This window comes from Tupaia chinensis, unplaced genomic scaffold, assembly GCF_000334495.1.
Source record: "Tupaia chinensis unplaced genomic scaffold, TupChi_1.0 Scaffold000516_1, whole genome shotgun sequence".
Lineage (NCBI taxonomy): Eukaryota > Metazoa > Chordata > Mammalia > Scandentia > Tupaiidae > Tupaia > Tupaia belangeri.
This window is the reverse complement of record NW_006160029.1, coordinates 842,951-865,687: the sequence shown is the minus strand read 5'-3', so window position 1 is coordinate 865,687 and position 22,737 is coordinate 842,951. Positions and strand designations below refer to the sequence as shown.

Here is a 22,737-nt window from a genome sequence, read left to right as displayed (position 1 = left end):
TAACAGGTGGCATGGTTGTTAGGTGCTGGACTCCCACATGGCTGACCACAGTTTGAATCCCAGAACTGGTGGCTTGCTTTCTCATTCTCTCTCTCTTTCTGGTGTGTGCACATGCCCTATAGCCAAAAGGAAGGAAGGAAGGAAGGAAGGGAGAAAATTAAAAATTAAAAAATAAATTAATGTAAACTTCTATAATTAAAACTTTCCAAATGTATCGCTTCCAATAAAATTGGGGTAGCAAATTAAGAATTTACAAAGCGAGAAATCCATTAAATTGTTACATTATAAGACAATTTTACAATTACCCTTTTCCTCTACCTTTTCGTTTAAAATCAAGTTATTTATAATTTACAAAGGAACACACTTAATTTAATTCTGGGTCATGATCTACTAAAATGGCATGTGTTAAAATCACTATCTACGGGCCAGCAGATGACATAGCAGGGGTTGCCAGGCACATGTACATAGGTGCCCAAAATCCCAGGAGGAGAATGGAAAAGAAGAGATTGTGGCATAGCCATCCTCCCTGAAGGGTGATTTCTCACTTTCTCTCTCACTGTCTCTGTCTCTCTATCTCTCTGGCAAGCATACGTGCCCTAGGTAAAAAATTCTACAAAAAAATATTTCTTTTAAATCATCATGTATAGGGCCAGCAGGTGGCATGGAGGAGAATGTGGCTTGATTCCCTATGTCCAACTGCATGGTTAGAGTTCTGGACCCAATGTCTTAAAAACCATGCCAGGTGTGTGTGGGGGTGTGCCCCAAATACCAAGAGGCAAATGAAGGAGAAAGGATTGTGGTGTGGCCATCCCTCTCTAGACGGTGATTTCTCTCTTTCTCTCTCTCTCTCTCACTCTCTTCTCTCTCTCCAGCAAGTACACTGTGCCTTATAGAAAATAAAAAACTGTCTGTATTAAATATAGATAATATATTTATCATTGATAAATGTATCAATATTTAATATATCAAATATATCAAATATTTTTGATAAATATATTATCTTTTTTTTTCAGAGAGTTTTTTTGTTTTTGTTTTTAATATAGGGCATGTACACTTACCAGAGAGACAGAAAGCAAGAAATCACCCCCCAGGGGGAATGGCCATGCCATAATCCCTTCTACTCCATTCTCCTCTCAGGAATTTGGGCACACACACACACACATGCCGGATCCAAGACTTGAACTGCACTAGACTATGTGGGAGTCCAGCAACATAACCATTATACCATCTGCTGGTCTCTGTTATCTATATTTAATATATATAGTAATTTTGATAGCTTAGCCTTCTTTCCATCAGCTCATGATGGCAGTTACTCCTTGGAGGAACCAGTAATCTTGTAACGAGAACCCCTGCAGAGTCCACGGAGGAAACAACTTACAACTGTCATATTAAAAACCGCCAATAACTGAAAAGAATTTTAGATTCTAAATTTGAACATTGTGGCACAGCTGGAGTCCAATTTCTACAGCATTGCTTTTGTTTATTTTCCCTTTCTCTAACAAAGTGGATTAGCATCAATAATTGGTGACTGTCACAATCATGTAGAATGTTCTTGGAAAGAACATGCAATGTCATTAATTAAAAATGAACTGATTCTCATGAAAAGTCAGTATCATTGCTATTAAGCCACATTTTTATTTTCTTTAAGACAGGGTCTAGCTATGTTGTCACCTAGGCCAGCCTTCAGCTTCCAGTGATCCTCTTGCCTCAGCCTGCTGAGTAGCTGGGACCATAAGGACGGCCCACTACACCTGGTCTTTAGGTTGGCCCAGGAATAGATGCAGGCATCCCAGGTAGTCCCAGACTGTGCAGCGTGGTGTCTTAATAGCATATATTCTACAAGCATGCCATTTAGAACTGGAGGAAGATTGAAAATGATTCAATTAGGGGACAGACACTGGTGTGATGATTAAGGTAGTGAATCTCACAAAGCAAATTGCATGTCCTGGACTCAGAAGCTTGAAAAACACCATGCATGTATACATGAGTGCTCAAAATCCTGATAGGAGAGTGGAGAAAGGACTGCAGCATGACTATCCTTCCTGGGGGATGATTTCTGTCTGTTTCTCTCTCTTGAAAGCACATGTGCCCTATAGCAACTATTCAAAAAGAAAAAAGCAAAACTATTTTTAACTTTATTTATTTATTTACTTATTTTTTAATTTGACCAAAAAGAGAGAGAGAAAAGGAGGAAGAGAAGGAGGGATGGAAAGAGAGAGAGAGAGCCACCAGTTCCAGAACTTAAACCATGGCTAGCCAGTGGGAGTCTAGCTCCCTTAACCACCACGCCACAGGCCGGCTCCACCAAAAAAACTAAGCCTCGGGACCAGCAGTTAGCGTAATGGCTTTGTCACTGGACTCCCATGTAGTCAAACACAGTTCAAGTCCCAGACCCGGTGGCTTAAACTCATGCCGGGCGTGTGTACGTGCGTACCCAAGATCCTGAGAGGAGCATGGAGAAGGGATTGCAGCATGGCCATCCCCCTGGGGGGTGATTTCTCGCTCTCTGTCTCTCTTTCTCCCTCTGTCTTTCTGGCGACCGCACGTGCCCCTATAGCAAAAACCCCTCAAAAAAAAAAAAACAAAAAAAAAAACAAAAACACACACACACACACAAAAAACTAAGCTTCAGCCTCTTTCAGATGCCACAGAGAAGCTGTCAACTGCTTGAGTCAGAAAACTAGTTAATAGTAAAACTAGTTAATAGTAAAGCAGGACTCACATTTTTATCTCCTTCCTCCAAGTCCTGTGCATTTTTGCTACAACTGCCTTTCAGTTTCAGAAGTCCAGATAAAACTGCCATAAATTTAGGTGACATTGAAAAAATGCATTGTATCTTTTTGGACTTTTACTAGATACATATTTCTCCTGCAATTACTCTCCAATGAATGGAGACGGGGAGGTTAAGTGAAAATATCCTAGTAGTATTGGATTTTGAAATGGTTTCCTTAACCCTTAAAGATACACAAAAGACTTAGAAATGCAAACATGAGTGATTTTTCTCAATCTATTACACTCTTCTAATAAAAACAAGGCACATTTGTTGAATGCTTTCCATGTGTCATCTGCTGTGCCTTACAGTTTATATATCAAATCCCAGTTAATCTTCACTTACAAGGTAGGCAGCATTACTCCATCTTACTGACGAAGAAACAGAGACTCAGATAAAGTAACTCTATCCAAGGACTCACAGTGAATGACTTGAGCCGAAGGCTGTCTGGCTGTAAAGCCTCAGCTTTTTCTGTATCATTTTACTGCTTGTACCAAGTTTCCATATATTCCATCCAGTTCTGGAAAAATAGTCCATCAAACTGTAGGACCCTGCCATATGTCTCAAAAGAAATCCCCAAGTTGCCCTGGTCACAACTGGTTTGAATAGAAAGCAATGTCTAAGTCAAAAGCAATCTATATTGGCTGAAATGAACAAGGCCTTTGGCTCGGCGATACCCAAAAGAAATAATTGATGGAATGAAACCAACCCAACCTAATTCTCACTCTCCTGGGAAGTATACATTTGGAATACAAACTGAGAGGCTAGACAACTCCCTCTACCCCACAGTGTACCTGGAACAACATTATGCATTACCGGATTTTCTGTGAGGTCTGATGTTCATCTAAAATATAGCATACCTGAACAACGATGCCCTGTCCTATCTCATTTTCCCCTTGTGTACTTGAAATACAGTAGTGTTGTTAAAGGGAACCTAGGCATGTCTTCTCTTCTCTGCATCCCTAAAGCAATGTTCTCCAAACTGGTTATAAGTATCCATCCCTATTAGCAAATAAAAATAGGGGGCTGGGGTGGGCAAAGGAGTGGGGAAGGGAGAAAAAAGTCTTAAAGCCCATACACACCCAAAATATGTTTATTTAAATACAGATAATACTATATCACTCCAGCATGTATATTATATAAGGGTCATGAAAATTTTAAAAGACTACATATAAACAATCATTTTAGAGCCAGGCACAGTGGCACAGCGGTAACACAAGAGTCTGCAATGCTGACTCCATGTGGGACGCTCTCGTGTTCACATCCCAAAGGTCTCCATCTGTACACAAGGTGTGCACACACATGCTTATGCTTCTGACAGTCTGGGGGGTGGGCTGCTGCATGAATATCCCACTGGGGGTGCCTGTCTCTTTCTCATAAAAGAAATAAAGTAAGCTTTTAAGAAAAGCAATATTTAAAAATAATTCTTACTTTAACTTAAATTATTAGTGATAAATTTAGCCCTTTTATAACATTTTTATCAAGATATAATCAGCATGCCAAACATTTCACCCTTTTAAAGTATAAGATGCAATGGTTTTTAATATATCCACAGAGCTGCATGACCATTACCACTATCTGATCCCAGACCATTTCATCACTATAAAAAGAAACCCTGTGCCCATGAGCAATCACTCCCTGTGTCCCCCTACTCTTGGCCCTTGCCAACCACTTATCTATTTTCTGTCTGTATGCATTTGTCTATTGGACATTTCAAACAGAATTTATAAACACAATCATCCAGTATGTGCCCTTTTCTGCCTGGCTTCTTTCACTTAACATAATGTTGCTTTCAAATTTCAGAGATTATTTTCTTGTTCTATATACTTCTTAAATATCTTTAAAATTCTTATAAGATGCAACTCACCATTAACAATAAATAAAAATTCATATTTCAAATGATCTTCATTATAATTTCTATTTTTTTTCTTTTTCTTTATTTGGAGAGGTTTTTGCTATAGGGTACATGCACTCACCAGAAAGACAGAGAGAGAGACAGAGAGAAAGCAAGAAATCACCCCCCTGGGGGGATGGCCATGCCACAATCCCTTCTCCTCCATTTTCCTCTCAGAATCTTGGGCACACATGCACACACACCTGGTGTAAGTTTAAGCCACCAGGTCTGGGACTCAAACAGCAGTCGATTACATGGGAGTCCAGCAACAAAGCCATTACGCCAACTGCTGGTCCCTATAATTTCTCATTTTTGACAGACTTCCAACGGTGAAGCTTTAGCTCTACCACTTTCTTATGGTTTGCGTATATTTATATCATTATCTCCAGCGTAAAATGTGTGAAGGTTGGTATAGTTAATGTAGATACCATGGTCTATAAGTCTATTTAGTTATTAAGAAAAATGACATTATGATGCTAAAGAGTTACTCAGTGAGTAACTGAACTGATACCATCTTTTTTTACATGTGAAATATCATATCTGAACAAATAAGGGAGAAAACAAATACAATAGATGTGGCTTTTTCTCCTTATTCTATGTGAATGGCTTTACACATTCCCTGATGTATATGCTGACAGGTTTAAAACCACTGCTTTAAAGAACAAACTAGTGCATGTCATCCCTCTCTCTAAGGCTGCCCAGCTTCAAGTACTGACCATCCTCTTAGTAGCTTTGTCATCCTGGGCATGATATCTAACACCTCTACTGTCCAATTTCCTTTTCTAAAAGTTGGATAATAATACCTTCAGAAGTTTGTTCTGATGACAAAATGATTCCTTAGAAAAGTACAAGGCAAATTTTAAAATGATAGCCATTATTGTTCTAATTATTATTCTTATACAGCTTGGATTTTTGGTCACCAGCAACATATATCTAGTAAAAAAGAACCTGTATATGATTTGGTCACCATGCTCACAGTTTCTCAAACTTTTTAAGCTACTGAATATGAAGAAAGTACAGGGCTCCTTTCTTTGACCATCACTGTTTCATGAGGCCTTAGTGGCGCTTTTACTTAAAGCTCCCAAATAAGACAATACTTCCGTAGTATCATGTTTCTTAAAAACAGAAATGTTAACACAGATGTCTCTGTACCAGCAAGTTCTGTATCTGTGGTTTCAACCACTTGAACAATTGTAGATCAAAAATACTGTGTTGTTGCTAACACATACTATGTGTAAATGATTAGGCCTACAATGTAGTTAGCTTTACAATGGCTGTTTCTGTACTGAACATGTACAGATTCTTTTCCCTGTCATTATTCTCGAAACAACACAGTATAACAGCGATTTTAAAAGAATTTACATTTTAGTAGGTGTTACACGTAACCTAGAGATATTTCAAAGTATGCAGGAGGATGTAAGAAGGGGTGAAGAGCGGCAGTCTGAGAAAACATGGTGTGACCTTTAGATGCATGCAGAAACATGCTTCCTTAAGCTACTCAAGCAGGGCTATTGAGAAGTATTTGCATACGAAAGCGCTCTCTGCCTGTTGTTAATGGTTATCTTCCTGTTGTTGTTGATACCTGGTAAAGATACCACCTGTGTTTATCAGATTTTGCCCCAAAGAGATCAGAGAAATTACATGACCAAGTCATTTTTACATGTTCAGACGAATAACATGCCAAAACAACTGGCTTTGTGTGCCATTTCCTTCTCCCCTATTCTCTTCGCAGTCCATTTCCTCTTTCCCCATTTTCTGCCCTTTGAAAGAATAAACCTCAGGCTGTTTCAACATCTCAACTTCTCTATGAGAGAATCTGGGCCCATCGGATCCTCCTCGCTTTTCCACACTTGTGTGACTGAGTGTTTGTTATTGCGTCTATTCTAATCCACAGGCTACCCCACTCAGAAAAATGTGCTCTGCTCAGCAGGTTCTGGCAAGAAGGCTCTATGCAAATGCTATACACTGTATATAAGGGACTTGCAGATCTGTAGATGTTGATGTTCATGGTCTCCTGGAATAATCCCCCATGGATAGCAAGAGACAAATGTACCCAATTTAGACGAACTGATCATAATATGTGGATATTTCATCTTTAATAGATTACTTCAGATTTAAGAAGATTTCTACCAAGTACTACATTTCTGTGCCTAATCTAAGGGCTAAGATTATAGCATAACATCCAAACATAGCATATGGTCGATGGCCAGGATCAACTACTGCGATCACGTGTCTATTACTTCCTAGTTTGATTCTATGCTCTTTGAAGGGAAAAATTTTGTTCCACTTATTCTAAATATCTCAATATCCTCTCCTTTCCCAATTAACCATTAGACAGTAAAAGTATGAAACAAACATTTGTTGAACAAACTTATTATTAGAATTGCTTTAAATTATTTCTATGCTAAATTCTTGCTGAGCTTTCATGGTACAGAACTTTGAGATATCAATGTCTTCCAGCAATTTCATGTTGAAAAGTTCCAAATTGTTTTTGGAGCAAAATTTGGGTCCTGCCTTAAGTTCTCTTTCAGCCCATTTCTGTTTAGAGAAAGAGTATTTCACATAATTTGCAAATACACACTTATTTGTATGATTATTTGTTCAATGTATATTTCACTCAACTGACTCCATGACAGGGACAATAATGGTTTTTCTTTCCACTGTATTCATAAAACCCAACAGAGACCTTGGCAGATACTAGGTGCTCCATAAATAATTGTTGGGTGAATTATTTCCTCCACAGGAAAGTATCCTTGTTAAAGCTTGTCATTTATTCAACCATGTCAAATCTTTCTCCAAAGCAATATTTGCCTTGTAGTAGTATAACCTCAAATTCACTGATACCTAATAGAAGCTAAGAGAGATACAGTGTTAATTCATCCATCCACTCAATTATTCAGTTCACATTTGAACTCTTTCTACCAAGTGTCAAGGACTGTTCCGGATGCTTATCTCTGCCTTCATGGCGCTTGCATTTTATAAGGGAAGGGAAATCCAAACACAAATAAATAATAAACACTGTAGAAAAAATTTTTAAAAAGTTAAAGGGGTCAAAGAATGCTCAGATGTAGGGCATGTCTGAGGACTTTTATTTCATAGAAAGTTGATAAAGATGTCAATCTTTTTGGTAAGATTGACATTTTAAAAGGTGAAACAGTATACTAGAGAGAGGAAAAGCAAGTGTGAAGGTCCCACTTATCAGGATAGGCATCTATTCAATCTCTGTAAGAGTTTATTAACTGAGAGTGATACTCCCCTCAAGAAGTATTTGGAGGGACCAGCAGTTAGCGTAAAGGCTATGTTGCTGGACTCCCACATAGTCAACTGTGGTTCAAGTCCCGGACCCAGTGGCTTAAAACTCACACCGGGCGCGTATGCATGCGTGCCCAAGATCCTGAGAGGAGAATGGAGGAGAAGGGATTGCGGTGTGGCCATCCCCCCTGGGGGGTGATTTCTCGCTGTTTCTCTGTCTCTGTCTGTCTGGCAAGTGCACGCACCCTATGGCAAAACCTCTCCAAAAAAAAAGTATTTGGAAATATGAGAAGATAGTACACATATTTTGGGTTTTCACACTGAAGTCAGAGAGGATGGAGAGTGGGGTGGGGATGCTAAAACAATGCCCAGGAGAAGTTCCTTCTAACAAGGAATTGAAAGAATTGTTTTGCCCAAAAATATTCAGTAACATTTTTTTCTGAGAATTATAGCATTTTTGTTTTTGTTTTCAAATGCCCATATTACCTTACCAAATATCAATGAATAAATGATTGCATAACTTGTGATACAATCATGCAATGAAATTGTATTTTATATAAGTTTAGTTTATTCTAACACAACTATATATTTTCTTTTTAAGGTTTTTGATCTAGGGTGCATGAGCTCACTGAAGAGAGACAGAGAAAGACAGTGAGAAGGAAACTGAGAAATCACCCCCAGGAAGCATGGCCACACCACAATCCCTTCTCCTCCGTTCTCTTACTGGAATATCGGTCACACAGCACACGCACCCAGTTTGAGTTTTAAGCAGCCAGGTCCGCGACTTGAACTGCAGTCTACCACATGTGCAGTCCAGCACATTTTAACCACCATGCCACCTGCTGGCCCCAAAACTATGTATTTTCAATCTCATTATTTTCTCCATTATGTTGTTTTATCACATTTCATATGTGATGCAAACTATGTCTCAGTTCAGGAATTCAATTGATATTTATTGTACTACTGACTCCTCTGCTCATACTGTTTACAAACACCTTGGATGGAAATTGAATACTGTGGTCATCAAGTGAATCAGAGAATCATTCTCCCATTCTAATGTGGTAACAGTTTCAATTCCCCACTTTTTCTGATAATCATCGCATGTTTTAAGAGCAGCTTAAAAGATAAATTGTGGGGCATGAGGCATTTCTCAATTTTCCTAGCTGCTCATTCCCAGGTACTGCCATAGCAATATGTTCCACTCTCCACAATTGTGCCTACCAGACATATCCTAAACTTTTTGTTTATTTGCCTTTTTCCAGATGAAATTATAAGCTCTTCCCAGGACAAGAGGCAATAACTAAACCTTATGCATCTATCTTTGCATCCCCAGAGCCTGGTACAGTGCCTGGTATCTAGGAGACACTCAATAAATGACTGTGTAAGGAATGGAGAATGAGCAATCTCCAAAGAGTATGACTAACTCAAAATGTACTTTAAAAAAACAAACAAACACCAAAAAACTATGACCCTAGAAAACACCTGCATGGGACTAGCAGTTGGCATAATGGCTATGTCGCCGGACTACCACGTAGTCGACCGTGGTTCGAGTCCTGGAGCCGGTGGCTTAAACTCACACCAGGCGCGTGCGCGAGCGCATCCAAGATTCCCAGAGGAGAATGGAGGAGAAGGGATTGTGGAGTGGCCATCTCCCCTGGGGGGTGATTTCTCGCTTTCTGTCTGTTTCTCTCTGTCTTTCTGGCGAGTGCACGCACCCTATAGCAAAAACCTCTCCAAAAAGAAAAAAGAAAAGAAAGGAGAGGAAAAGAAAAGAAAAGGAAAGGAACGGAAAGGAAAGGAAAAAGAAAACACCTGCATGAGTTGGGTTATGGCAGGGAAAGGGCCAGAACGCTGGCAGATAAACAAATTATCCACTTGAGGACTTTTTCCAAGTACATGCTGAGAAATGTCAGTTTCAGTGTTTTCGAAGAAACCGTGTCAATGAGCAGGTATAAGGACAACACTTCCTAGGGTCTATTTCAACAAGATCTCTGAACGCCCCATGCTTGAGGAGATCTGACTTTGGGAAGCCCAGGTACCCTAGATAACGCTCTCACCTTCCCGTTGGTGGGAGGCTCCTGGATGTAAATGTTGCTCATCCTGGTCAGTGCTCAGACTCTGCTCCTGACTGGGGATGCGAGCGGACGGACGGCCACTCAAGCTGTCCGCGTATCAGAACACGCGTTCTTAAGATGAGCGGTCCGGGAAAGCTGCAGACCGTGAATATCGCTCAAGACAGCGACGCCAAACCACTGCTTTTCCCCAAAGCTAGTCCCTCACGGACGCCGCCATGTTGGTCCTGGACCCGACCACCGCTAACCCTGAGAAAGGGGATTGCAATGTCCTCCGAGGAACGAGAAAAGATTCTAAAGTTTCTATAGACTAACTTAATTTATATTAAACTATGAAAGGAAGCAATTGGTAAATATTGGTGGTGTTTATCTTACAAGACTCGCGTGCGCGTCGCCCTCATCCCCTAAAGCTGTCACTAATGGTTTGGACCACGTGTGTTCTGCAAGGACTCGTCCGGAAACTGCATCTATGGCTCCTTGGTTCCGCCATCGGTAGAGGTTTACAGGCCTTCAGCGGACTGACGCCGAACTGCGGCGGGTGGAAGGCGACGATTTGAGTGTTCGTTGTCTTCGCAGCCTGCGGGAAGCAAACGCATTCTCGAAAGCTTCCAGCGACCCCTTTCATCGGCGTCATGGCAGTGCCAGGTGAAGACCAAGCGCAGGTCCCTGCGTCCGATAGGGGAAGGGAGCGGGTAGGGATTGGTAGGTTGGAGTCCGACGGGGTAAGGAGTAGCGCCCATGGGATTTAGGGGAAGGCCTTAAAATGAACAGGTTTGTTTCGGTTTACAAGAAAAAGTTTACACTTCACAAATAAAGTCTGAAGGAAAGAAAGAAACTACCTCCCTCGCCCCCAACTAAGCCCCAGATCCTCGGGATCGGATAAAGTGTGCTGTACAAGGGAGGGAGGAGTGAGAAGCGGTAACTGGAGGCCTAAGAAAGCGGGCAGGGAAAAACAGACCTTAAATGTATAGTGTGGCTCAAAATAATCATCGAAATGAGGGTACCTGGCGGGCGGGTGTCGAGAGGCATTGCTTGTCCTGAAAGTCACTGGGATAAAATGGGTGCATGGGGCTCTGCTTCTAGCCTTTCTGGGTTTTGTAGCTGATGTGTGGCCGGGGACAACCCCTGCCCTTTGGGACCTGAGCTAGAAAGTTCTTTGTAGCTCTCAAACTCTGCTGTGAGGTTATTGACCTAAAAACTGTAAGCCCCATGGTATAAGTGCTTTAGAGATTTCCTCTTTCACAACTACCATACTTTAAAGTCGTAGGAGGGGAGAACATCACCTTAAATGGGTTTTGCCACTGCGTTTGCAGGACACGAGTTACAGGTGTTATTTCTAACTCCAACTCGGAGATTCACAATGCAGTGTAGAGTACTGTAGTTCAGAAGACCCACCTTTGCCTTTCCCAGTATTATTTGCCCATTCTTTGTTCCGTGGCAGCCTTTTCTAAACTCTATTTTACAGAAAGCAGATACGGGAAGTCTGTGTCTCTGTAACATGGTATAAACTGCAGTTGGGAGAGGAACACACCAGGAGCTGTGAGAGAGAAAATGGACACTCTTTATTACCCTGTGTACTGGGCACTGTACTAGGCACTGGAACTATAACGGAGCACAAGATAGACACAGTTGTTCACGCAGAAGTTTACAGTTTAGCATTGAAAAGAGAAATTTACTAAATGTGGGACAAGCACTATGGCAAGGAAAATACAAGATCTTGGGGAGCACATAGTTCGGCACCTAATAGGTATGGAGGGACCAGAAAGATTTCACAGACGATGCAGAACTTAGGATGAGCTTTAAAGAATAGTGGAAAGGGGGACAGGCAGGTGGCATGGTGGTTAAGGACCTTGGACTCCCACATGGCCGACCACAGGTCGAGTCCCGGACCTGGTGACTTGTTTTCTCGCTTTCCCTCTCTCTCACTCTTGCTCTGTCCCTCTCTGGTCAAATTAAAAATAAATAAATAAATAAAGTTAAATAAAATAATTCCTTAAAAGAAAAAGAATAGTGGGAAGGGTAGAGTAGAGGGGTGAGACTGCTCACCTTTCTATTTTTTCTTTTTCTTTTTTTGGAGAGTCTTTTGTTATAGGGCACGTGCGCTCACCAGACAGACAGAAAGAGACAGAGAGTGAGAAATCACCCCCCAGGGGGGATGGCCACGCCGCAATCCCTTCTCCTCCATTCTCCTCTCGGGATCTTGCGCACGCATGCACACACGCCCGGCGTGAGTTTAAGCCACAGGGTCCGGGACTCAAACCGTGGTCGACTACATGGGAGTCCAGCGACATAGCCATCATGCTAACTGCTGGGCCCATCCTTCTAGAGCAATGATAACAGAGGGTGATAACAGTAGCTAGTATTTACTAAGTATTTACTGTGTGTCAAATGTGTCAGATTCTGTGTCAAACATTGTATTTTATCTCATCTAACATTCACAATCACATAATAAAATAGGTAGAGACAGAGAAATTAAGTAACTTGCCTATTATAAGACAATAGTGACAAAGGAACAGGAATAGTGACAGATTGGTCTAGTTCCTTTAGATACTATGTATATATGTGTTTTGCTATTGTATAACTTACAAAGAACGTTTCAGCTCTTAAAATGCTTTGTAAACCATGACAAGGAGATTGGATGTTATCCTGAGGACGGTAGGAAGCAGTTTAAGAGTTTTTAAGTAGATTCACATTTTGGAAAGATTATTGTAACTATACAGTAGATAGGAGGGGAGCTAGTTTAGAGGTTAAAATCTCAGTAGTTAGGAGGGACCAGCAGATGGAGTATGGTTACATCACTGGACTCCCACAGAGTTGATCATGGTTCGAGTCCCAGACTCAGCAGCTTAAAACTCAGGCCCGGTATGTATGTGTGTGTTCCTGAGATCCCAAGAGGATAATAGAAGAGAAGGGACTGTGGCATGGCCATCCCCCTGAGAGGGATGATTTCTCACTTTCTGTCCCTCCTCCAGCAAATATCGTATACCAAAAAATCTCTCTCTCAAAAACAAAAACAAAACAAAATAAAAAATTCCCTACTTAGTAGTAATTCTGTTGAGTTATGATGATGCCTGATTTCAGGATGGTCACAGTAGGTTGGAGACACATTTTTTGCTGGTAGAAATACTAGGTATTGGTGATCGATTCAGTGTGAGTGTATAAAAGAGGAAATGAGGTTAACATGGGAGTCACTGTTAGGCAATTGAGTGGGGGCTATTTGCTGATAGAGGTGACATCTTTTAAGGAGCAGAGTTTAGGGGGATGCTGACTTCAGTTTAAATTGCTGGGTTGAAGTCAGACATCGGGATGTAATTGTCTCATAGTAAGAGAGATAAACTCAGGGAAGAAGTCAGAAGTAGAGATAGTGATTTGGGTGTCACCCACACACACTCCTTTCTTTCTACCAGTCCCTTCATGCATTCTCTGTCAGTGACTGACCTTGCTCAGGGGCAGTGTGTAAAGTGTGAAGGAAACGACTAGGACGGGAGCCTGGAGATATCAGTATGTTGGGGGTTGGTGGAACAGGTCAAGCCTGTGTAGTAGATTGCCTCTGCATCCTGATGGACCAGATCAGCCCTGGTCTGACACAGTTGCATCCCACGTTGACCTGCTGTCACCATAAGTTCCGACACTCCATAGCGCAGTTTTTGAATGTTGGTATGCACAGTCTGGAGGACACGATGATATACGCTGTGATAAAACTCAAGTCTTGATAATAAAAATCTGCTGCTTAAGAAAGAGGACAAAAGTGATTTTTAAAGCCTTATTGAAATTCCCTTAAACTTAGACCACTGATAGAGATAATTAACCTTTCAATTCAAAATAATACTTCAAAGTATAATAATCTTAAATTGTGCCATTAAGCCAGCTGGCAAGACAGATAAACTGTTTAAACCTAGCAAAAATGGAGATAATAGGTGTGACAGTGTGTAAAAGTACAGTGCAAGTGAACATAGAAAATGTTAAGATAATTTCTTCTATGATTGATCCAGACAGTTTGTTAAAGGAAAATAGGGCCCCATCAAAACCTTTTCAGGTGATCATCTGGGAGGACAAGTATTATGTTGTGCTCTTTCATTTTAGTTACAATGGATTCCGCTTGCCGTCTCTTTGGGTGGTCCTGCTAGTGATTATTACAGAGTGTGACCATAGATGAGGCCTCTTTCCACAAATCACACATGAAAAGCAGCCTTGTCTGTTTTATGGTCACATGGTTCAGCTGTTTTCCCATAGCATTGTGTGTAAGCTCTCACAGTTATGTAGATAACACAACGAAATGTTGTAGGCTCTTAGTTGTTATTAGAGAAATGACATTAGGACACAGGGTTCAGTGAAATTTACTATCTTCAAAAAACAGCTTTTCCCATTCACACTTGTTAAAATTAGCTCTGACATTCATGTCAATGATTCATCATTCTCCATAATGAGTTAACCTGGTACAAGTGGCGATGTATGTTACTGAGTGGTTGACACCAAGAAACTGTTTTTCTGGTCTCTCCTTCAATGAAGCCTATATAGCCAAGGTAGGGAATTTTTTATGGCCTAATTAACAATTGAGATGGGTATATAAAGGTGATTAAGATTCTTTTTATTTTTTCTATTCAGAAAATATTTTACTACTTGATTACATTTCTTGTATTACTATTTAAAGTGTTAATTTAGAAGAAGTATATTGTGTGGCTTTCAATTTACGTTAATGTAGAACTATCGTATTGGGAAACAGAGACGTAAATTTAAAAAAAGAAAAAGAAACAAAATTAGCTGTGAAGTTTTAGACAACTTAATAAAAATCATTGTTAAAATTTGTGTCTTGATACAGAATGGTTATCAGTATTACCTGTGTAGATGGCAATTAAGAGATGTTCAACCTTTTCAGAATTCCTGAGTGTCTTCAAATTTATGTTTGATGCACTGAGTTCCATGGTCACTATGGTCACTGTCCTTTCCTCACCAGAATTTCTTTTTTCTCCCTGACTCCCTGTATCACTTCCCAGTTTCACAAATTTAGATTTCTGGCTTGAGTGTGCCTGCATTTTTGTTCTTCCAGAGATACATCCTCATGTCCTCTTGGTTTTTAAGCATCTTAAAAAGACAAGTAAACCTTTGTCATGCTATGCCTGGGGCAGGGCCCATGCACAGCGCTCCTGTCTGGGGGAGCAGAGTGAGTGGGCACAGCCAACGTGGCTCAGTTGCTTTCAGAGGCTGGTGGCCCTCCAGGCGGTGATGCCAGCTTCTGAGGGGTGGTAGATGCCCAAGATGCTCTTCTCTGTAGTGGTGGGTGAGGCCAGTGATGTGGAAAGCTCTGGTTGGGAAGTTCTTCTAATGTCCATGGCTCTCCTCCTTGCTCCTACATGAAGATCACTGCAGGTTTGGCAATGCAGTGTCCTAAAGACATCAGACTGCCGTAGGTCGCCGGCATCACATCCTTGTATAGAATCTTCTGAACGTCTTCCAGGTCCTGCCACTCCTCCCAGGTAAAGTCCACAGCGACATCCTCAAATGACATGAACTCCGAAAATGAATTCATTTTCTTAATCCTGGACAAATACAGAGGTTTCTAAAAGTATAGCTTTACAAGGATGACCCTTTCCCCACATTCATCCAAAATGAATTGTTATACTGATATAAACACCTGATCATCATTCCAGTATGGGGAGAACTTGCCGCTGTGCTTACCGTGCTCTGCCGGACATGGTGTCCATGACAATAAATTTTAGAATTTTCTTTTCATGAAAAGTAATTAAGATTCTTAAAACACATTTACAATAGTATCTTGGTAATAAAAGCATTCTAAGTTATATTACATTCTGTTTCTTTTTATTCCTAAACTATACTACAGGTCATTTCTTTTTCTCTTTAGTCTATGCTATGCATTGCTGCTGAAATAATTTTTCTAAATCATTTAAATCTGATCCTATCATTTCTGGGAGGGATGATATTAGTTCGTGACCAATATCTGTGAATTTTTAATTCTCGTCAAGAAACTGAACCTTTCTGAGATGTGGTTTCATTATGATGAAGGACTTGGTGGCTAAAGGTATTATAATGCCAAAGCTCCTCATCATTGCAAGAATGAAGTGCACATTCCTGAGCATGGCCAGATCACTTTCTCCCTTTTCCTTCTACTAGTTCTTTCATGCAGTCTTCAATCTTGGAAAATAATCTAACATCTAACGTAGCTATTCTCTGGCCCTCTCCTGTGCTTTCCTGCCTACATGCCTTTGTAATTACTTCCTTTATTGTTCTTACCGACCTGTCAGAAGCTTTCACAGTCACTCAGCTGAGAATTTTGCCTGCTACTCCACGCTTATTAATGTAGTCTTTTGTGTATCTTTTATGACATTTTGTCATGTGTTATAGATGTGAGTGCATTATCATAGATAACCTAGTAGCTTATATTTGTTAGAGACTTTATTAGTCTTTATGACTTCTCAAACATACAGTTGATAGTTATAATAGGTAAATAATAAATATTTAGGTCAATCCCTAGAATTGCAGCTGAGCAGAATCAAATACTAAAATAAACAGACTAATGTAGAGAGCAATCTTGATTCTGTTCTATTAGATAATAAATTAAACTTCTCTATGTCTCTTCTTACCTTAAACAATACTTAGAGTTTTTGTCTTCACAGATTATGTGTATCTTGTGAGACAGACAAGGGGTGAAAGCTGTTTATACACGCATTTAAACATAGACTATATAGAATCAATACAAACACACCTTGAAAATTGTGGTTCCATGCCGGGACCAGCTTGGCATGAACACGTTTCTCTGAGTGGGGAAGTGCATATCTGCATGTGTCTTCAGGCCACATGTTTTAATCACATGTTTTCAGATTGGCTGCTCTCCACAGTTCCAGATTACCACAATGAAGCAAATATCACAATAAAGCACATGCAAATTCCTTTTGTTACCAAGTGCATAAAAAATTATGTTTACCCTATACTGACTGTAGTATATTAAATGTGCAGTAGCATTATGTCTTTAAAAAAAATGTATACTAGGGCCACCAGATGGCATAGCAGTTACACCAGCAGGTTCCCACATGGCCAACCATGGTTTAAGTCTTGGACCCAGGGGCTTGAAACCCAAGCCCAGCATGTGTGCATGTGTGGCCAAGATACCAGGAGGAGAATGGAGGAGAAGGCATTACAGCATGGCTTTTTCCCCCACCTCCAGGAGTCTCTGTCTCGCTCTCTCTCTGATGAGTGCACACACCCTAAAGCAAAAATGTCTTGGAAAAAAATGTACATGGACCAGCAGATGGCGTAGTGGTTATATTGCTGGACTCACGTAATTGACTACATTTCAAGTCCTAGACCCAGTGGCTTAAAACTCATGCCGAGCTCATGTGCATGTGTGCCCCAAATCCCAAGAGGAGAATGGAGAAGGGACTGTGGCCTGGCCATCCCTCTCTGGAGGTGGGGGTGGTTTCTCATTTTCTGTCTCTCTGTCTCACTCTGTCTTTCCAGGAAGTGCACACCCCCTAAAACAAAAATCTCTCTTAAAAAAAAAAAAAAAGTGCATACCTAAATTTTAAAGTACTTAATTACTGTGAAATGGTAACAATCATATGAGCCTTCAGTGAGTCATAATATATTTTTGCTGCTGGAGGGTCTTGCTTCCATGTTGAATGGCTGCTGACTGATCAGTGTGGTGGTTGCCAAAGATGGGGAAACTGTAACAATTACTTAAAATAAGATAATGAATTTTGCCACGTTGATTGACTCTTTCACACAGTATTTCTCTGTAGCATGTGATGTTGTATAATAGCATTTTATCCACAGGAAAACTTTCATAATCTTGAACCCTGCTGCTGCTTTGTTAACTAAATTTATATAATATTCTAAATCTTTTATCATTCCAACAGTGTTCACATCATCTTTGCCAAGAATAGATTCCATGCCAAGAACCCACATTGTTTGCTTATCCATTGTAGGCAACTCCTTATCTGTTAAAATTTTTTCATGAGATTGGAGCAATTGAGTCACATCCTCAGGCTCCATATACAATTCTGGTTCACTTGATGTTTCCACCACACCTGTAGTGACTTCCAGTACTAAAATCTTGGAACCCTCAAAGTTATTCATGAGGATTGGAATCAACTTCTTCCAAATCCTATTAATATTTATATTTCTATCTCCTCCCATAAATCACAAATGTTCTTAATAGCATCCAAAATAATGAATCACTTCCAGAAGGCTTTCAATATACTTTGTCCAGATCCATCAGAGGAATCACTACAACTATGACAGATAGAGCCTTTAGAGATTTCTTAAATTGTAACACTTGAAAATTGAAATGACTCCTTGACCCATGGACTGTAGATATATTCTGCTAGCAGGCCTAAAAACAACATTGTACATCTCCATAAAGCTCTTAGGTGATCAGGTGAATTATCAATAAGCAGTACTATTTTGAAAGAGATCTTGTCTTCTGAGTAGTACTCTCAACAGGGACTTTAAAATATCAGTAACAGGCAATAAACAAATGTGTTGTCATCCAGGCGTTGTTGTTCCATTTATAGAGTATAGGCAGAGTAGATTTAATATAAATTTTAAGGGCTTTTTCAGAATGGTACATAAATATTGGTTTCAACTTAAAGTCACCAGCTGCATTAACCCTTAACTAGAGAGTCCACTTCTCCTTTGAAACATTGAAGCCAAGCAATGACTTCTCTCTGGGTCTGAAAGTCCTAAATGATATGTTCAAATTGAGCACACTCCAGAAAGTTTGTGGAAAATTGGAATTAAAGTACAAGTTTATTTTTTGTTTCCCTAGATTTTTAAATCCATGCGTAGTTCTTTCATAAAGTTTTTGAAGACCTCTTTTATAAGGCTGTTTAATCAACACTGAAAATCTGTTGGTTAGTTGAGCCACTTTTATCAGTTATTGTAGCTAAATCTACTAGACGACATGTTGCAGCTTCTACATCAGCACTTCACCTTGTACACTGACGTCAAGAAGATGTCCTCTTTACTTAAACCTCAGCTCTACTAGCTTTCAGCTCTTCTGCTCTCCGTCATCCTTACCTTTCTCAGCCTTTTGAGAACTACATGGAACTAAGGCCTTGCTCTGGATTAGGCTTTGGCTTAAAGGAATTTCATGACTATTTTGATCTTCTATTCAGCTACTAGGCCCTGCTCATATCACCAAGAAGGCTGTTTTGCTTTCTTATCATTCATACATTTACTGAAGGTAGCACCTTTTTTGTTTTGCCAAGGGTGCACACACTTGCCATAGAGAAATAGTGAAACAAAGAGGCAGGAAGAAAGCACTTCCCCCATAAGATGTTGTCACCCCACAATACCTTCTCCATCCTGTCGGGATTTGGGACATACTCACATCTGGCCAGTTTTTCAGCCTGTTGAGACTGGGATTCCAACCATATGATTGGCTATGTGAAATCTGGGTCCCTTAACCATTAAACAACAGGGTCTCCCCACTAGAGTAGCACTTTTAATTTCCTTGAAGAATTTTTCCTTTGCATACAACTCGGCCAACTGTTTGGTGCAAAAATGCCTAGCTTTAGGCCTAGCTCAGCTTTCAACATGTGTTCCTCCCTAAGCTTAATCATTTCTGGCTTTCATTTAAAATGAGAGACATACGTGGACCCCATGAACACTCAGAGGCTAAGTGCAGGGTTATTAATTGGCCATATTTTAATATTGTTATGTATTAGGGAACAGGGAAGCCTGAGGAGATAGAGAGCAGGCAGTGACCAATTAGTAGAAAAGTGTTTATCAATTATATGGCTGCAGTTGGTGGCACCCTAAAATAATTACATAATTATAGTAAGATCAAAAATCACTGATTGCAGACCATAATATCATGATAATGAAAAAGTTTGAAACATTGCGAGAATTATTGAAATGTGACACAGAAACATGAAGTGCATGCACTTGAAAAAATGGCACAGATAGAATTGCTGTAAACTACAGAATTGCCACAAACCTTCCATTTTCTTTAAATGTAATTTCTGCAAAGCACAGTAAAACAAAGTGAGTGCATTTTTTTGAGGTCTGTGTTTGTTTTTGTAAGAGGGCGCATGCATTCACTAGAGAGAGAGAAAGAGGAAGAAAACACTTCACTCCCACATGGGGCATGGTCATGCCACAATCCCTCTTTATTTCTCCATTCTGTTGGGATTTGGGGCCCACATGAACACACACCTGAAATGTTTTTCAAGCCACTGTTTCTTGAATTCGAACTGTGGTTGGCCATGGAGGATCCAGCTCTCTTAACTAACAGGCACAGGGCTAGCCCTACATTGTGTTATTTAAACAAGTCTTTGATTAGTTTTCTTCTATCTTTTCTTTTGGGGTCAAATGATTATAAAGCCATTTTTAAAATTACCACCTGCTTTTTCAAAATATTTGTATCATGGACCCTATCCAGCCTATTTTTTAAATTCACAATTTCTGATTTCTGTTCCTTTCTTATTTATTTATTTTTATTGTAGAGATTTTTGCTATAGGGCACGTGTGCTCGCTGAAGTGACAGAAAGAGAGAAATCACCCCCCAGGGGGGATGGCCACAGCGCAGCCCCTTTTCCTCCATTCTCCTCTCAGGATTTTTGGCATGCACACACACGAGCCCGGCATGAGTTTTAAATCACTGGATCTAGGACTCAAACCACAGTTGTCTACATGGGAATCCAACAATGTAACCATTATGTCATCTGTTGGTCTCCAAAATTCCTGATTTCTGTTTTTGTCTACCTAGCCTTCAGTACAATATTTGGGATCCTAAGAAGGGCAGTATCGATAAATTCTTAATATAAAGTTCTATAAAAGTTTAAATACTTGGAGTTTTACTTTTCATTCACTGTCAGCAGAACATATACATATTATATAGATATTTAAGCACCTATCCGATATAAAATTTGGCTGCAGTTTTAATTTTAAAAGCAGAAGAAATTGAAGGTGTTTTAATAGATTCCAAAATTATTTATAAGTAAAATCATAATGGAATATCAAAAAAGTTATTACAAAACAGAGAATCTAATATAAATGCATCTAATCAAATTAAAATGAAAAGAATGGATCCTGTGATACAGGTGATTGAAATTGCTAATTAATACAAGGCAAACTTAATTACTTAAGCTATTGATTGATTGAGAGATTTTTACTGTAGAGCGTGTGCACTCACCAGAAAGATAGAGAGAGACAGAGAGACAGAAAGTGAGAAATCACCACCCAAAGAAGATGGCCACGCTGCAAATCATTCTCCATTCTCCTCTCAGGATCTTGGGCACGCACGCACATGCACTCAGTGTGAGTTCCAGCCACCAGGTCTGGGACTCAAACCACAGTCGACTACATGGGAGTACAGCAGCATAGCCATTACGCCAACTGCTGGTCCCAAGCTATTTAAATTTAAATGATTAGAGAAAACATTTCAATTTAAAAGAAAATTTTGACAGGCCCCAAATCAAAAAATACACAATATAACATTGTGTGTTTTAATACTGAATTCCAAGCATTGCACTGCCTCCACATGGCCCACCCCCAGTTCAGACCCTGACCCCATTGACTTGAAAAACATGCCAGGCGAATGTGTGTGCCTGCCCCAAATCCCAACAGGATGGAGAACTAGAGGAGAAGGGATTGTGGCATGATCACACACATGAGAGTGGGCGGGTGCTTTCTTTCTGTCTCTGGTGAACGCATGTGCCAGTGATGCTTGGGAACAAAGTCAAAGAAGTCCAGGCATCACTGTTAAAGTTCGCAGTGATTACATTACATCCAGATCAAGATTTCGAATATTTTTATTATTCCAGATAGTTCCCTTGTGCTATTTGTCATTTTCCCCCTCCCATACCCAGCAGTATCATTTCGATTCCTAATAGCCCTGTCTTTTATTCCTTTTCTTCTAGCACCTGTCATACATGACAGGGCCAGTGATAGAGTAGGCACTGTTTAATAGCTGGCAACTGCGAGCTGAAGTTGCTGATTGTCAACCTCTGAAAACATGTTCTTAAGCTTAAAACCTCAATGGACCAGGTGCCTATTGAGCACTCCTAGCAACTCTACATCATGCTGAGCATTAGTGTGGCTACAAAATTTTGTGACTGCCTTTAGTTGCTGGAAGGTAAAGGAGCAACTCAACTGGGCTAGTTCATAACCTGGTTAGTTAAGAGAGCTGGATTCCACATGACCTCATGGTTTGAGTCCTGGACCTGGTGGCATGAAAAACTTGCTGGGCACGTGTGCACCCATGCTCAAAACCTGAAGGGAGGGAGAAATGGAGAAGGGATTGTGGTGTGACCATTCTCCATGGGGGAGGGGGGATACTTTCCCTCTTTCTCTCTCTGTCAAGTTCACATGCCTTCACACACACACACACACACACACATGCACACCAGACCAGTTATCTGCTCTCACCTACCGCCTAAGTTATTTGACAGAATACTAGATTCAGAGTAATCCTTTAATATTTAAAAAATATAAGAAACCAAGACCTCAAAAATTTGTTCCTAAATCCTCAGTTAATACTATTTTATTGAAAACCTACAATGTAGCTTCTCTGAAGAATTTACTTATGCACTCCTTGCTTTTTGTCAGAGAATGCTTTGTTGATAATTCTTAGTGTGGGGAGTTTATTTATTTGAGGGAGGTTTCCTGATTGGGTTTTTGAAAAGGTAATCCAGTCACATTTCTCATTTTTAAAAAAGAATTGTTTATTTAATTTTATTTATTATGATCATTAACTTTTTAAAATTTATAGGGCATATGTGCTCACCAGA

General features: G+C 40.1%; 2 protein-coding genes across 2 annotated transcripts in view; one reads left to right on the top strand and one right to left on the bottom strand.

The window, feature by feature from the left end:
* Positions 1–10,207, bottom strand: part of CWC27 (CWC27 spliceosome associated cyclophilin) — a 239,838-nt gene extending 229,631 nt beyond the window's left edge. Inside the window, exon 1 of the mRNA XM_027775064.1 lies at positions 9,974–10,207. Coding sequence (XP_027630865.1) covers positions 9,974–10,015 — 42 coding nt within the window. The 5' untranslated portion in view covers positions 10,016–10,207. The remainder of the gene's footprint in view (positions 1–9,973) is intronic.
* A 146-nt stretch (positions 10,208–10,353) lies between these two features.
* Positions 10,354–22,737, top strand: part of SREK1IP1 (SREK1 interacting protein 1) — a 36,613-nt gene continuing 24,229 nt past the window's right edge. Inside the window, exon 1 of the mRNA XM_006156831.2 lies at positions 10,354–10,633. Within this exon, the coding sequence (XP_006156893.1) occupies positions 10,621–10,633 (13 nt within the window). The 5' untranslated portion in view covers positions 10,354–10,620. The remainder of the gene's footprint in view (positions 10,634–22,737) is intronic.